The 17,955-nt window shown below is 37.4% G+C and overlaps 2 protein-coding genes across 2 annotated transcripts; one reads left to right on the top strand and one right to left on the bottom strand.

Moving 5' to 3' along the window:
- Positions 1-2: 2 nt before the first annotated feature.
- On the bottom strand, positions 3-3,034 carry si:dkey-197c15.6 (putative nuclease HARBI1). The gene is made up of 2 exons (XM_027001087.2): positions 1,977-3,034; positions 3-1,762 (listed from the first exon to the last, which is right to left on the bottom strand). The coding sequence occupies exons 1-2, from the start codon at positions 2,713-2,715 to the stop codon at positions 1,320-1,322; spliced, it is 1,182 nt and encodes a 393-aa protein (XP_026856888.2). The 5' UTR covers positions 2,716-3,034; the 3' UTR covers positions 3-1,319.
- A 188-nt stretch (positions 3,035-3,222) lies between these two features.
- Positions 3,223-8,771, top strand: zgc:101569 (uncharacterized protein LOC449822 homolog). The gene is given in 8 exon segments (XM_027001096.2): positions 3,223-3,776; positions 4,377-4,541; positions 5,814-5,880; positions 5,882-5,909; positions 6,419-6,545; positions 7,325-7,474; positions 8,308-8,475; positions 8,478-8,771. Coding segments are annotated over 8 exon segments (906 nt in total). The 5' UTR covers positions 3,223-3,628; the 3' UTR covers positions 8,531-8,771.
- Positions 8,772-17,955: the final 9,184 nt, after the last annotated feature.

The raw sequence follows: 17,955 nt of genomic DNA, 5'->3' as shown, positions 1-17,955 counted from the left end.
AGTGCCATCTGCAGCCATTTGAAAAACTCATAACAGTTTGCTACATAACGGCAAAAAAGAGAAAAAAAATAGTGCACATGATGTAAATAATTAATATTAGTAATTAGGATATTCCTTTAAGGAATACCTTGTAAGGTATACTTTACTTCTGAGTGTACTGCACATTGTACAGTGTACATTTTGTACTAAAAAATGAACACCTCCCCTCCCTTTTGTACACTGACCACAGACCACACATTTCTGGAACATATATATTATTTAAGGTCCAAGAGCTAAACTAGTTTTTTAGCCAGAGAAATTTTCCATTTTATTTAATGAACACATCCAAATTGCAGAATTATTACAAAAGATTGGCTTAATCTAAACTTGTAACATAAATTAGATTTGACTTTTGCAGCTTGTTTCCATGGACAACAAGCTGCAAAGTCCATGCAAGTAGTGAGTGCTTCAGACATCAGAAACCAAAGTTCATCATGGCAGGACTTGGCCATCTTGGCCCTTCTATAATTAAGAGGACATTATAACATTATGATGCTTTTGGCCAACTAAGCACAGAACTGAATGCAAAAAAAAACATTTTGGTTTTGACTGCTGTTTGACGTTTAAAGAATACACACTGTGTAAGGGGTTCAGTTCTTCATAGGAAAAAGATGGACAACACATTTAATTTTGGTGTCAATACCCAAGCCATTATAGGCTGAGAACACACACATGAAGCACCCTTTTTTGCTCTCAATCAGCTCAATCCATTAATTTATACACTTATAAAAATATTCTGCTCTGTTTCAAGGCTTTTTGTGAACAAAGTTTTTTATGAAAATTTTAATTTATTCAGTTATTTAATTTCTAATTAATGTCATTAATTTATTTTGAATTAATCCTAAAACAATAAAACCATACTTTTTTCTTTACTGACTGTCATGTTACAGAAACAGAAAGAGTTCTGACTCAAAAACATCAGTTATCAAAAAGGTACAAAGGAGAATAGTGGGGAAAGGAAGTAGTTCTGTGTCCTAGAACAGAGTGAAGCTTGTACATTAACTGTACAAGAGATGAATGTTGGTCATTGACTACAGGCCTGAGAGTTTAATAATTATTACTCTGCTTTCTAACTGTTTGACAAGTAAATTATGACAGGTAACAGTGAAAATAAGATGGAAAAAATTCCTCGCTGCCTAGATCATTTTTGGATGTTTCTGCACTGCATCTTCTTCAGTGCACCTGTTAGAGGGGCTGCACTTCCAATGTATAGTCCTCCTTCAGCTGTACAAGGATGAACAAACTTTTTGTGTCAGTTGTGAATCCCATTGTGTTTATGTCTATCCATGCCTACCCTTATGTCCATCCTTCTCGCCTTGCCCATCTTCCTCCCCAGCATTACCAAAGCACATTTCTATCATGTCTTCCCTTGTCTCCTCCATGTAGTAAAGTGGGTTTTTGACTCCTTCATCCCCCAACTCTGGAATGGGGTGTACGGGCTCCAGAACCAGCTCTCCAGGTAATGGCACAGAAAACTTCTTAGAGATGTTGTGCAGGACACAGCAAGCTGTGATGATTCGAGCGAGGGGCTCAAGGGCGCAGGCCTGCACAGCTCCGAGGTCACGCAGGCACCGAAAGCGAGTTTTCAGACAGCCGAAGACGCGCTGTGTGGAGTTGAGGACCTGAGATTGAGCTGTGTTAAAACGTCTGATGGCACTGGTTTTGATTTGAGAGCGTTCAACGGGAGTTAACACATACCTACTTTTAGACAGACCACTATTACCTGTCAATGTGTGTTGGGGACAAAAGAGAGAGAGAGAGAGAGAGAGAGAGAGAGAGAGAGAGAGAGAGAGAGAGAGACAGACAGACAGACTCATTTATTTATTTATTTGAGATATTTCATACATTTGGACATCCAATTTTTATTCATTCTGTTTTGGCGTTCTGACTACCTTGAAAATTGAGTGCATGGCTAAATGTAAATGTAGTTTACTCACCAACAACCCAGGTCTGACCATGCTGAAGTCTGCTAAACTCCTGGCAAATGTTGGAGCTTTCCCAAACAGCCTGTTCCATAGTTCCCCCAGGACAACACTGCTCAACACTCAGTAGATTTCCATCTACATCATTTATTATCTGCACCATAACTGAATGGTAACCGAGAGTGTTCAGAAACAGTCTCTCTTCGGCGGGTGGGGGAAACACTTGGACATGTAAACAACCCAACACCCCAACGACGTTTGGAATTCCACTTAAGTTTTTAAAACCATATGCAACACCCATGCGATCATTATAACTACCGGGAAACGTGATAAAATCCGGAGCCATGTCCGCCAAGACTTTAGAAACGACATTTACCGCATAGTTCGCGGATGTGTGGTCCAATCCCAACATGTCTGTGATTTTCCTTGGAAGAAAGCCCTGCGCATAAAAACAAAGTGTGGCTAATATCATCGCTTCGACCGAGGCAGCATCGTTACTGGGCCTAAAAATGTCCTTCATCATACGAGCTTTAACATAGTCGACAAGAAAGATCAGGCATTGCCGATTATAATGAAAACACTGCGACAAAAAGTTATCATCGAAACTGTCCAGGGGGTGTCTTGCTTGGTCACTATGACCGTTTGAGCTGCAGGAGTAGGTGCCGCTCTTGCGTCTTTGACGAGCTGGTCCGAGGAAGATACTTCTGTAAAGGTCCTCTTGAACAGCTAGCCATACTGCTCCGGCATAAGACATGCTGACAAAGAGAAAAGTTTTGCTTGCTAGCCTGCCTATAGCGAAACGCTGTCAAATTCCGAAGTTGCCAAAACGTCCAAAACACCAGCTCGTCGACAGATTTAAACTCCAGCTAGAAAGCTATTTAGTTAGCTAAGCTGTTTTTGTTAACTAGCTATGTTGGATACTAAGCTTTTAATTCATTTTTGTTATCAAGCAGTATCAGCTAGTTCTAGCATGAAATTTCTATTAAACGTCGGCGCACTAGCTAGCAAACCTAGCTAAACAAAAAACAAACAAAGCTGTGACCGAGCATTAACTGTTTAATTTCCGGGTAAAATGTACGCAAGCACCGCATTTAAATTAAAGGTCCGTGATCGCATCCGATTGATGTAGCTAGCTAGTCTAGGCACATCTATTACCATTGCTGTTTTCTGTATCTTGTATACTATCACGATGTGTGGTTGTATAGTTTCTACTTATTTAGTTGTCTGGAAAGTCCCACAGAAGCTTAGTCTTGGTGTTCATCACTCTCTGTGGTTCTTCCCATTTGTAATTTGGTACTTTATTACAGTGTGGGGGAATATTTCATTTAAAAGCACTTTTAAGAACAAACGTCTCACAGCACATTAATATAAACTCAGGTCTATACCCATAAATAGCAAGCAAGAAAAATCACAAAGGCGGAGGAAGAGGGACTTTTATTTTGACGTAAATGTAGGGGCCTCGTTTTCGTGGCTTCGTTTTTTCCCCTTTGCACAGTGGAACTTGTCTATTTACTGCAATTTGGAACCTTTTGAATTACTACTATAATTAGGAATCTTCAACAATTTTCATGCAATCATATGGGCTAGTGAAATTTCTGGCAGACACCTCTCATTCAACTCTTACAGCCTACAGCGTATTACGCATTTGACCTTTTTGAGTTTACAACATGGCTCTCGTGGCTTGCAGAAATGTTGGGAAAAGCAATCCCACTGTTACCGTCAGGAACCAAATTGCTTGTTATCAACGTTCGAGTTTTAATGTTGCAGGAAAAATGCACTACAGCTCTGGATCTGCGTCTGATCAAAGACCGAGAGGTAATGTGTGGCGAAATCTGTCAGCAGGGGGCAGCACGGCTGTTTAAAATAGGTTCAGCGTCTTTGCGTTAACGCGTATAAATTAAAATATCGATCACGGGTGTTGTATAGGCTACAAACTTTTATTAATCTCTAGTTTATTTAGGTATCCTCTGTGAATATGCTGACGTTACTGAAAATATAACTATTATAATATAATAATATTAATAATATAGCTATTATTCTGTAATAAAGTAATACAACAGTATTGGTGGATATTCAGGGCTAAATCAAGAGGGTTAAATCTTCCCTCAGAGATCAGGCTACTCTAGTCTATTTCGGAAAACGACTAACGCAGCGCAACACAATTGTCATGTGCTCAGCCGCAGAACTAAATCATGTGATGGTATAAGTATAAAAAATCTAAACCACATTTTGATATGTTTGGGAAATTTCAAGTTATCGAGTTTTAATTTTTTCCTTAGTATAATGAAACATTGTGCGAGCATCGACCAACTAATCTAATATTTAGTTAGCTTACTTATTATGATTAACTATCGGTCTCTCTGGGTCAGATTTCTAACTGATGTGGTTTATTCTTTTTCATCTCTGTCATTGCAGGTCAGACAGTGGTTACTGAGAAGATAGGTCCAGTGATTACTGTGGGGATAAACCGGCCAGAGGTACGCAATGCCATGAACCAAGAGACCGCTCAGAGGTTAACCGAGGAGCTTTCAGCCTTCGACCAGGATGACACCCTCAGTGTAGCAGTGCTCCACGGAATAGGTAACTGATGCAGCACCCTATCGTTTACCTTGTATGTGTTGATTACACACAGGAGTAGAACTATTTATAAAAGCAAGTGCACTCTTTAAATTTTGTTGGCTCGGACAATGTTGTTTCTTTTTTCGGTTCTTTCTCGTTTTTTTTTTTTCCTGTCCACGTAAATTGCAATTTTAGGCCATGCTAACCATAAGAGGAAATAACTCATTTAAGTATTACTATATTTCAATTATGACACACTTTGCTTAATGTTGCTTGTGAATGGTTGGAAAGCAAGAAAAAAAAATCCTCTTTAGGCATTCATCACTACAATTTATATGTTTTAGTGCTGATTCCTCCTATATGCCTTAGTCCAGATGCAGTCTGTCTGCCTAAGTCCTCATACTTCTCTTTAAAATAATTATCCCTCCCCTTCAAATCAATGAATTTGAAGGGTCAATATAAGTCAAGGTTTGAAGAGTCAGCTCTACAGACTCCCTGTCTATGAATAAGTCACAAAAGAAATATGTGCAAAAAGCAAAAGTGCTATTCTTTTTATACATTAGTGACTGACTGAATGAATAAATAAATAACCACAGCTGTTCCAAAAGATCCCTGGAGAGCTAAGTGTTTACTGTTAAAGAAGGGACTAGAGTAAAGGACTAATGAAGATCACAAGCTTGTCAATGCACATTAAAGATAAAATCCACCACCTAAGACTCCACTCTAGTTAAAGTCATCACACAAATGTCAAGCACAGTAGGTGACCTATCTGCTCAGACATACCTGATTCAGCTCACCAGTCAATAGCTGGGTTTAGCAGGTGTAACGTGCATAAATCACCAAAGTACATGCTTCCTTTACAATGCATATAGCTCATCGTCATGACCTATTAAGCTGCTATGGAAACATCAAAGGATAGTTCATTGCACTTCGACAGAAGATCGCTAACTGATCATGTCTGTATATATGATGTAAGAGATGCCCAAGATGAGCTATTAGACAGAGAAATTAAGCTATCCTTCCCACTCAGTGAAAAGTGACAGTTGTGTTGTTTTGATAATTATAGCAAGTGTGCAATAATAATAATAATAATAATAATAATAATAATAATAATGTTTCCTAATGTTGTGCATGATTCATATATGTTTGCTTTTTCTAAATTTGTTGGTAATTTACTAACATCACACTGTTTGTCCTATTATGGCGTAATGGTTTAGATCTTCTCCCTTGCGTCTTTATTGTATATTTTGGGCATCATTTTCTATTCTGTGTGTTTTTGTGGTCTTGTTTAAGGAGGCAATTTCTGTGCTGGTTATGATCTTAAGGAACTTTCCCAGGGCTCCGCCTCCCTCATGCTGGAGTGGCATTACCCAAGGTCCTGCTCCGATGGTAAGAGGAGGTGCTTAACCTTGGACTGCTTACAGGTGAACCCAGTATCCACCAATGCAGCAACTTTCCAGTCTAGTAGCTGGGCTTATTAGAACATTATATGCACTCCTCATTAGTGCATATTTTGTTGTTATTCCAACAAGACATTAAGTGTGGATTGATCTTTTATTTATTAGTGAATAAATCATTTATCTTGCTCCAGTGGTTGTCTCAGTAGTAGCCAAGCTCAGAAGTGATGGAAAGCTCAAACGATATAATTGGAAGTGGCTATTGACACCAACAAGATGGCAAAGTTTGCTTAAAAGAGAACTGGGTATTCATGGTTTATTGAATTCACTTGCTCAGCATGACAGTGTAATCAGGTGAAAAGGCATGTTTTCAGATCTTTCACCTTTTGCTGATACAAACACGGAGTGCCTTCCATTTTAACTTCTAATTTTGTGATCCATGTGGTTAAGGATTGTTTTAAAAGCTTGTCTGATGGCCATCTCTGCCTTGTCTGCTCACAGGGTCCCTCTCGTATGATTGCAGCAGTGAGTGGCTATGCTGTGGCAGGGGGACTAGAGTTGGCTCTGCTGGCTGATCTCAGGGTACTGGAAGAGAGTGCTATTATGGGGGTATTCTGCCACAGATTTGGTAAATTTTGCAACCTTTAAATCTACTGTATTATGTAAAGGAGTGTTTGGTTTTCACAATACAAAGTATATCAAGATTTTGCAAGCACCTTATAGCATACAGGAAGGGATGTTTTCCCAGTAACATTTTATTAGTAATAGCAATTCATGGTCCATCAAAGTATGTTTGAAAAATCAAAAAATATCCTGTTCTGGGTGTAGGCACTACTTGAGTGGGTGCAATGTACTGACTTCTCATACAGGATAGATTTTGGTGTGTGAGTGTGTGTGTGGGTGTGTGTGTGTGTGTGGGGGGGGATTTTCTCAATGAGACCCTGACAAATGTGTAGAAAAAATTCACTGAAATCTTTTCAGCTCATCCTCATTCCAATTTCTTCCAGGACACAATTGCTGTAATCATAGAAACTGTATATCCAGTAAATCATTGCTACTCAGTTTTGAAAACTGTCATCGACTAGCTTAACTATTCCATACAGGATGTTGGTGGAGGTCGTTCAAGCATCCACATTCTCTTCTTCCCTTATTACCACCCCTACCCAGCATTGTAAAGGAAACTCACCACCACTGCCACTCTGGCTCCTCTTTTCCCAAACACTTGTATGGTGACATGCGTAGGTACCATCGTGCTGTTGCGTATTGTATTCATTCTACAGTGTTGTTGGGGAAAAATCTTTGAAATCACAAGAAGTGCCCGCTTTTTTCGAGTTTAGCTCCATTCTCAGGCACCAGGCACAGTTTCCTGTGTCTCCAGCACCAGTGAGCTATGTCCCATTCTGCCAGGTGTGCCTCTGATCGATGGGGGTACTGTGCGACTGCCGCAGCTGATTGGATTGTCTCGAGCCCTGGACCTCATTTTGACTGGCAGGCCTATAGGTGCTCAGGAAGCACTGGCATTTGGAGTGGCAAACAGAGTAGTGCCTACTGGGCAAGGTACACAGAAACACAGTTAACCTCTAACACTGGTAATACAGTTAACCTCTAACACTGGTAATACAATTCACCTCTGACACTGGTAATACAGTTAACCTCTAACACTGGTAATACAGTTAACCTCTAACACTGGTAATACAGTTAACCTCTGACACTGGTAATACAGTTAACCTCTGACACTGGTAATGCAGTTAACCTCTAACACTGGTAATACAGTTAACCTCTGACACTGGTAATACAGTTAACCTCTGACACTGGTAATGCAGTTAACCTCTAACACTGGTAATACAGTTAACCTCTGACACTGGTAATACAGTTAACCTCTGACACTGGTAATACAGTTAACCTCTAACACTGGTAATACAGTTAACCTCTAACACTGGTAACACAGTTAACCTCTAACACTGGTAACACAGTTAACCTCTGACACTGGTAATACAGTTAACCTCTGACACTGGTAATACAGTTAACCTCTAATACTGGTAATACAGTTAACCTCTGACACTGGTTTAGCACTGGTGGTCTACTGGGAATTAACTAAACCTTTATAGTTCTGCTAGTACTGGATGTATGTTCAGGAAAATGGGTTCAGTGAAGGTATAAAAAATGTTCTTTGATGCTTTAAATGCCATTTAAAAGTAGTCTGGCTTACTGATAAAACCCAATTTAGGATTGTATTTATGTCTTTTACATAGAGCACCTTTATGGAATTTGCACTTAAAAAATCACAGTATAAATTCAAGTGAAAATGTAATGTTTTGACAAGAAAAATGTTATGCGTTCACATTTAATTAATAAGATGAGGTGTATTTCTAACTCTGTGTGTTTGTTAGCCTTACAGAGAGCTATTGAACTTGCTGAGCAGATCAGCTCCTTTCCTCAGCTCTGTCTCCGTGCTGACCGCAACTCCGCCTACAATGCTACCTTTGACTCCACCTCCTTTAACCAGGCCATGCAATATGAGACAGACCATGGCCTGCCAATCATCCCGACTGAATCTGTTACTCAGCGAACAAGTTTAGCTGTGGTGCTGGTAGAGGCGGGAAGTTTTTTTAAATAACATCGAAAAAAAAACGTTCATATCAAATTAAACTTTTTTTTTTTTTTTACTATATGCATGTTAAAAGTGGAACACTGTCTGCCTTTTTGCTATTTTATTTAAAAAAAAACAATTTTAGATTTAGATTTGTTAAAGTGAACAGCACCTTAGCAAAAATTGAGACTTGATAATAAATTTTTGCTTCCTTTATAAGATTGTTGGTGATTATATGTGTTGTTAATAAACTGCTTCCTTTAAGCTCTTTTCTTGATTAATATAGAGCTAATTTTAAAAAGACAGTTGTGCAAGCATACCTTCACTGAACCGCCGTCCTTTGCTCAGTATTATTCAGTGAAGGGTCAACAATGCAACGACTGAAACACAATGAAATTTCAAAAGGAATCCTAGAACAGAGTTTTTTGAAAGAAGCTGAGATATACAAAAATAGCATTTAATTGTACTGTAAACAAATATATGCATACATGACAAAAGCATTCAATCTGGCCATGATCTGTTAAAGAATGTGAGTGACAAACTGCTGAGAAATACACCTTAGTTCCTGACATGCTACCTTGTACACTCTTCCTGACCTGTCACCTGGCAAAATATGACCGATCATTTATGATACTTACTACTTCCATGTCCTGGCATTCAGCGTGGCTATGTGCATCTTCGTGTATTCTGCATTGCTCCAGCTGCACTTGGAGTATAGTCACAACCTGATGAAACATTTTCTCATCAGAGGTTGGGAGCTTTATAAAATTGAGTTTCTGGTACACAGTGTACAATCTACGCTCCAGATTACTGAAACTCTTATTTATTTTTCTTTTGTGATCTGGACAACTGGAGTGCATTCAGATTTAAAACTACATTCTGTGAAGAAGATGGGATGAAGCAGAACTTGCCACCTTGCTCAAAGGATAAAATCAGAACCTGTTCATAACAATGCAGAAGGAAAAACCAGCAGGAGAGATGCCACATTCTTATTGGAAGATGAGGAATGTTGTGAAGTTGTTATGTGATGGGTTGAGAGAAATAGAAAAGTTCTTTGCCAAATGTATAACAATCACAAGCCACTCTCCATGAAGCAATACAGATCCTTCTGGTTTGGGCTATTTAATTATATGAAAAGCATCACTACAATGAAATGGATCATTTGTAAGAAATTGAGAAGCGAGCCTTCAGACTGATTAAATCATGACATTATAAGAAAAAAGTTCAGGGATGACAGAGTATATATATTAAACTATATGAAACATTTTTATGTCTAAAGTGTATATTTATCAGCAACGCATGGGTTCACTTCTGAGTTGCAGAGTTACATTTTATTTAACCCTTTAAAATGTATGATATTTTTCCAGAGACAATTAATATTCCAACACCTCACAGGATAATGTAAATAATTCCAAATCAGTAAATCATCACATAACAGAAAGACGAACAACGCCATGGAAGTCTTTACCCTCTCCTGATTTCCACAATTGTCACAATTTTCCATCACATGGTACAAATTTAATCTAGAGTTCCTCCATCACTGGTACCAATCATAGTATGGATTTGCAAGTACAAATAATGAGTGTCTTATTTTCCATTATTTAAAGGCAACAAATAAGCACAGCATTGAGCTGACAAAAAAATAAAAGTTGAGCAATTACAATAGGGCCCAAAACACTACATGTTTGAGCCCTAAAAAACCAAATACACTGGCAGTAATGACTCAAAACACGGAGACACCGAAGAGCAGGTTATTAACTCAGCGCCTCCTGTTTGGTGCTGTACGGGTGAATAATCCGCAGCGTGCAGCAGAGTGCCTGTGGCCTTAAACAGAGTTGTATCACACATATAAATAAATTTCATAAGTCTGGTTTGTGAGTGCTGGACATTTTGTTGCCTATTTGTCCCTGTCACACCTGATTCTATTCATCAGCTAATTACCAAGCTGTTTATACACTGGATGATTGGAAATGGACAAATAGGCAAAACACTCTAAAGCTCTGAACTGAGAAATTAAGGTTCAACTGATGGCAGGCCTCTTAATATGTTTCATTATATGCATCATATTTCATCAACTGCTGTTGCTAGTTTAGTTATATGTTGATTAAAGAATCTACACTTAAAGACAATGTAGAAAAATGTGCATTCAGGTCATGCATTACACAATCATGAATGTAAAGCCTGAAATAAATAATGGTATTTTCTTTCATATTAGTAATATTTGTATTACACTTATATACGCTCATATACTGACCTATAGGTGGAAATTCTGGAGGGGGGGGGAGTTTTCTCCTCAGTATATTATTATAAACCTAACTATATCATTTAAACAATATAATAATACATTGAAAGAACCTGTGCAAAATGATTCAAAATATTACTTCACCACCCCTCACAGTGATTTGGTCTGCCGCCTAGCATCCCTGCACCCCCACACACATTAGCCAACACTACGAGTGTCTGTGTGGCAAAATAGGAAGTGTCAGTGGTGGCTGACCATAGTAATTAGTTATGTTCCAGTGGTAAACTTACAGCAATGTATTTTTCTTTACTTCTACAACTCAGTAGAATAAAATATATTTACAACTTTATCTACACTGCTTTTTCTTTGCTCCATAACCTCACGTTTGAATCTTGTGCCTCAGCACGACTGTCATATTTGTACAGGGCGGTCGTGTCTGCATGTATGTATAGTGAGGCAGGATATCCACAAGTAAAATCATCATAACTCACTGAATTTTCAACCAATGTTCATGAGGTTTAGTTTATTACAAATGCCAGATGGGTAGTTACATTACAGGATACTTGGTTCTCATAACAAAATACTTCATAACAAGATATTTCAATAGAGTAATATTTCAACAATATTTGAATAGTTAACATTAAATTACCCTATGCATATTTAGTAAAAAAAAAATTTAATTAAATTAATTTTTTTTAAAAAGAAGAAAAAAAAAGAAAGAAAAGCCCTTTTGGCAGCACCTTTTTGGTGTTCCCTTTAGGAATTCCTCTTGAGTTTTTTTTCTGTTAATTGTCCCCCCAGATAGTGAAATGAAATACCTACCCATCTACTCACCTGACTAAAACCAAAAGGCCTCTTTGACAAGGCAGTGCAGCCAAGGTCTACATTTGAGCTAGCAGTGAGGGGGCATCTGTGACAGACTATTATAAAAATGTGTAATGAACTGCACCCTCCTGGGGAATAGAAATGATCACCATATTTGCAACTCAGATTACATCTGTAGATTAAAGTATGTATAAAAAATGGAAGCTTTGACTGTAGGTTCTCCTGAAGGTTCAGCTTTTAAAATAGTCACTATTTTTATTTTACATGACTCTAGAGATGGAGACTTATCTTATTTTGCATTAGCATAGCTTACCATAACTTATCTGACATTAAATGTCAGACAGAGCTATTAATATTTTGTTTTATTACATTGCAGAGAATAATTTTAATTTATCTTAGCATGAGTATACCTTTATGATTTACAGACTACAGAGGTAAAATTTAAATTCATTTGTTTTTATTTCTTAATTCTGCATCAGCCCACAGGATCCCATTTATTCTTGAGCTTTCCTGGGGGAAACCCCAAACTTCATATACCTTCAGACTGAATGTTTGAAGGATAAAATGATTAAACCTACTGATCTAAGGTATTTTGCAGATAATATCACTAGTAACAAGCTAGTTAACAAATTATCACAAAAAGGCCTTGGCAGTAATGCTAAACTGCTGGGGAAGGGACATGTTTATATTGAGAACTTATACACATCTCTGGAATTGTTAATGAGTCTGCACAGAAAAAAAAGAACTCACGGGAGCTTCTTGGTGGCCATGCTGGCTGGCACTGTACAGGACCGCTGTTCTGAAAGGATAACCTAAAAGCAATGGAAAGTAATCAGATTATGTTACTTTAATATAGTATCCCTCTAGATTAGGTTACAGATCCATTTTAATGGATAATCAGTAATCTGTAATGGAATGCATTTTTAGTAACCTTCCCAACCGTGTTTAGTTAAAAGTCATAAACTACAAGACTATCCATTATATTGATTTTATCCAGGTTAAAAAGGTTATAACATCCTCTTATGGTGGGTATTCCAAAAAAATAACCAGCAACATAACACACTGCGTAAAAATAAAGGTCAAGGAAAAAGAAGCTGAAATTCCAGTTTAATTTAGAAGGCTTTAGAATGGAGATAGGTCAAAGAAATGTGAAATTAACATGAGTGCCAACTCTTCCAAGGAAAACCTGGTTTAGAACAGTCTAAAACAATTGTATACCTCAAACAGTATATTAAAAATAGTGCACAAAGGTGCTAATGGACTTATTCGTATATGACTAGACATCAGCTTGAAAGATGAACTAGAGTCATGCTTCAAAACAATCTGAAAAATTCTATTTTAAAAGTATCTGGCAACATAGCACATTGCAAAAACTACATAGCTATAAATGAATATGAAAATGAAATTCCAAATGTCTGAATTGCTCAAGTCTGGTCAGACAAAAGAAAGCAAGAAAGCAGTGGTGTGCCCAGAATTTTAGACCTGGGGTGGCAATGGGGTGGAATCACCTAATTATTTATTTAAGGCAAATCTGGATTTGCAGAATATATGATTTTTACCTGTACAATTAATGGGCATATAGTGACATTACTGTATTGGCTTCATATTTGCTCTATAGATCTTAATACTCAAAGTATTAAAATACCTACAGTGTTGCTATAAGTACTTATTTCTTCTAAATGTGAAGAGCTAACTGTGATACAGCTCTAGTGCACTAAAATAGCCTATATTGGATTTTGAATATCTGAGATATATGGGAATAAGAACAACATATTACTCACCTACATCTAAGCTTAACATTCTCCAATAACACTGCGAAGTCGTATTGTTAGTTTGAAAGGGACACGCATATTTTTTGTTGATTATGTTTCGAGAAAATGTCTAATCCAAAATATAACCACAAAATTACTACAACTGTTGGTTTATTTAATTGTACTTCATTTATCTATTTATATCATTTAATTTATGTGGCCACGTCCCTCCTTCCAGTCTAACAAAAACTTGGTTGTAGTCCGGCTTATAGTGATTTAATATTTTAAAACTGTCTGGCAACCAGGCAGCTGTAGCAGTACCCTATAGTAGCCCACTGATACATGATGGAGATGCTGAAATTCCAAATTATTATTATTATTACTATTATTATTATGCTTTACAGACAGATATCAGCTTTTATACACTCACACGCCTGATGAGATCATAAAGATTTTGAAGGATGTTATGGCAATGGTCCACGGAACTCAAGCCCTCAAAGTAAATCATGTGTCCTGCAAGGAACACCTGGTTTTAAGTCTGGCCCTAAGTACTCTGATACCTCAAAACAAGCTATAACCTGGAAAACAAGCAGTAACACATAGAGATAAGCAAATAAGTTGAAATTCTAGAGAGATTGTGAAGGCCTTGTTCATGTCAGATTTGAAAAATGAGAGATCTGCAAGAGAGAACTATCCTTCCCATTTAAGCAAAATCTTATTTTAGTCTGGTCTATGGTGGGATAATACAGTAAAAGTATCTAGCAGAATAGCATATTGAGTAACACTGCACAATGGTAAATGAATAAGAGCTGAAATTCCAATAAAATTTTGAAGGCCTATTTCCAAAATCAGGACAGAGAATTGAAAGTTCCCCAAGAGCAAGCAGCTCTACTCCTCTAAACAAAATCTGACTTGAGTCAATATTTTAAGAAATTCAAAAATTGTACATTGAACAAGCTGAAATTTCAGAGGACTTTTTAAGACTAGTAGGTCAGATAAATGAGATAAATCTTTGTCTCAAGAAAGGACAGATCTTGCCCTATCAGGAAAATCTGAATGTAGTCTGACTAATACTTTAAAACTGCCTGGCAACAGTGAACAGTGAGCTAAAGTGTCCTGAGATAATTGGACTTTTGAAGATTTTATTTAAGTCAGAACGAACCAGTTAGAGGATCCCAAGAGAGAACAGGTCTCCCCCTGTATGGAATACCTGTTTTTAGTCTGAATCATGGTCATTTAATATTTTTACATTTCCTGACAGCATAGCAACTAAGCAATAGGCTGATTTTGAAACCCTTATTTCAAGTTAGGCCAGATAAGTGAGGGATCTCCAAGAGAAAACAAATCTTAGTCCCTCAGAAGAATCTGATTTTATTCTGACCCTTTTTGAGTGAATTCCATAAAATGATGACATATAAATTAATCATTTAATGAGAAGCGGAATTTCCATAGAGGTTATGAAGGCCCAATCCAAGTTGTTCCAGACAAATCAGAGAACCCGTACAGGGGACACAGAATCCTGATTCCTAAAGCACAAGGTTTTAGTATGCCATAAAGTGATGTATTCACTCAGAGCAAACTAAAAACATTATATAATAACAATTGTGCATTGATGTACATGAATAAAATTCAAGAGAAATCAAGTCTTCCACTACATGAAAACCTGCTTTTATTCTGGCCAAATGTGATTTAATACAAAATAATTTGCTATCACCTAAGTAGTTGTTCACAGTGCCAAAGTTTGTGACATGTCAGAAATCAATTCCACTGTCCATCTCCCGAAGCGGAGCTCGCTTGGGCAACACCACACTCAAGGTTGTAACTTTGTTTTGAAAAGTACTGGGGACAAGAAGGCGGACAACGCTCCGTACAGCTGCTCTTCAAATTCGCGTTCCCTTTAAGAGTGCGCGTTGACTGAAAAGAGGTTCATGGAAGATTTTATGGCCTTGATTGTCAAGTGTATCTGCATTGAACAAGACAAGTATCAGCACTATGGCTTAAATATATTTGTAGTACATTTTTTAATAATAAATCAAAAAACGTCAATTGTGCCGCGTTTATCTCGGCTTTGTGACAAATTATAGACTATACGAACGAACGTTTTCTGATTCTGTCAGTAGGGACAAAATACATTCAGATTTTTGACAAAAACAAGCATATTATTAATCTAATTATTTTTAATAAATGAAGCAAAGACAGCTTGTAGAGGGAACACTAATATTTTCAGAATACACTTTCAAAAAGTGTAAATCAGTCATTTCCGAAAGCGGTGGGGACTTGTTTCTATTAAACTGGCTTTAATCGATAAAATGCGTTACGCGATAACGTAATTTGCTGCAAAAATCGAGCATACGTCGGTTTGCCGAAAATTGTTTGACATGTTTTGATATTTCGTGTATGTTGCAAACTGTGTACGTTTGGCTTTCTTAACCTTCGCCAGCGCATAATAATTATGTGCCAACTCACGGCTGAAAACGGATAGGGCCTAAAGCCGTAGCCTAACTAAGCTGAACGTTACATACGTTAACGTGTCAGAACCAGTATACAGTTATGTGCAAAATAATAGCAGTCTAACATGACTAATGTATTTAATTATTGATTTTGGCAGAAAATACAACATGGGAAAAAATTCATGACTAGGTGTAGCCAATGGGCGACTAATAGAATCAACAGTCATGGAATGCATGCTGCTAATTGGGTGTAATTGACTCATTTAATAAAAGGGGCGTGTTCAAATTAATAGCAGTGAGGAGTTCAATAAGTGAGGTCGTTCATTCTATGAAGAAACAGGTGCCAATTATATCCCTTATTTAAAGAAGGAGGGCAGCAACTGTTGTAGCTGCTGGTTTTAGCCCTTGCTCAGTGAGTAAAATAGGTTGTTCCAGATATTGTACCAAAGGAGAAAGAACTTTGATCAAGAAGTTGATTGGAGAGGGCAAAACACATAAAGAAGTGCAGAGAATAATTGGCTGCTCAGCTTAAATGATCTCAAATGCTTTAAAATGGCAAACAAAACCCGAAACACGTGGTTGGAAAAGAAATACTACCATCTGCGTAGATCATAGAATAACAAGAATGGCAAAGAAGCATCCAATGATCAGCTCCAGGGAAACCAAAGAAGATCTTCAGTTACCTGTGAGCACTGCACCAATCAGAAGACGCCTACGGGAAGCCAAACTGTTTGCAAGAAACCCTCATAAAGTACCATTGCTGAAAAAAAGACGTGTTGAAAAGGTTACAGTTTGCCAAAGAACACATTGACTGGCCTAAATAGAAGTGGTGCAACATTCTATGGATAGATGAGTGCAAGGTTATTCTTACTGGTTCTTAAGGCCACAGACAGTTTGTGAGACAACCCATAAACACTGAATTCAAGCCACAGTACACTGTAAAGCCTGTAAAGCATGGAAGTGCAAGCATAATGGTTTGGGGATGTTTCTCATACTTTGGAGTCGGACCCCTTTATTGCATAGCAGGCACCATGGACCAATTTGAATATATCAAAATACTGGAAGAGGTCATGTTGCCTTATGCTGAAGAAGAAATGCCCTTGAAATGGGTGTTTCAGCAGGACAACAACCCCAAACACACCAGCAAGCAGGCAACATCCTGATTCCAGACTAACAAAATTGATGAAGTGGCCAGCCCAATCCCCAGACCTCAATCCAATTTAGAATTTGAGGAGTGACATCAAAAATGCTGTTTTTAATGCAAAACCCAAGAATGTAGAAGAACTGTGGAATGTAGTCCCATCATCTTGGGCTGGAATAACTGTTTGCAGGTGTCAGATGTTAGTTGACTCCATGCCAAACAGATATAAAGAAGTTATCAGAAATAAAGGTTATACATAAAAATTAGTTCAGTGATCAACAGAAAAGCTAAATCTGTAAACAACTTTCAGTTTATACTGTGAATATTCGAGTTTGCTATTTTTTTTATCAACCTATTATTCTTTTTTCTTCATTTTCAGTTTAAAATTGATATTTCGTTCATGTTTTCATTTGGAATTGAATGTGCAGTGCTCTCAGTGCCTTTGCGTATATGAAAATAAATGCTATTATGAGGACTGAACTTTTTCTCAGTTGTTATAAACACACTGGTATTATTTTGCACATAACTGTATGTTGATACAAACGTTATATGAGTAGCTAACTCCTGGGAAACTATACAAAATCTTTCTTTAACAGAGCATTGTTCTGGTTTTAGTAAGAGTTCGTGTGAGGGAAACCTATAGACGTTTGAGGAATTTTACCGACAATTTGCGTTTCCATTGGCAATATCGACAAGCATTTTTACACGCTAAAGCAATTTTCATAAAACAAAATCACTCGAATGGGAACGTAACTAATGACACATTTTCAAGAAAACTTAAAGTTTGTTTCTTATGTCTCATCTAATCACCACAGTTAGTAACATCATGATAGGCCAGAAATAATTATTCTCATAGACCTGCAAGAAACATTACTTTCAATGTAGGTAAGTGTTACTATTTTATTGCTACACATAACGACATATTTAGGGCATATTTAGGCTATTCATATGCCTATTCATAGTTTTTACATTTATTTATTCATTGTTTATTTTATTTTATATGAGATTTATGCTCGTACCTCTTTCTACAAAACCTGAA

The sequence above is a fragment of the Electrophorus electricus genome, chromosome 5 (assembly GCF_013358815.1).
Source record: "Electrophorus electricus isolate fEleEle1 chromosome 5, fEleEle1.pri, whole genome shotgun sequence".
NCBI classification, from domain to species: domain Eukaryota; kingdom Metazoa; phylum Chordata; class Actinopteri; order Gymnotiformes; family Gymnotidae; genus Electrophorus; species Electrophorus electricus.
This window is presented reverse-complemented; position numbering and strand designations above follow the sequence as displayed.

Excerpts from the sequence above, each read along its gene's own strand:
- si:dkey-197c15.6 (XM_027001087.2), bottom strand. The coding sequence starts at position 2,715 with ATGTCTTATGCCGGAGCAGTATGGCTAGCTGTTCAAGAGGACCTTTAC. Across the intron at positions 1,763-1,976 it reads TGGTCAGACCTGGGTTGTTG|GTAATAGTGGTCTGTCTAAA; the intron begins GTGAGTAAACTA and ends ACACATTGACAG.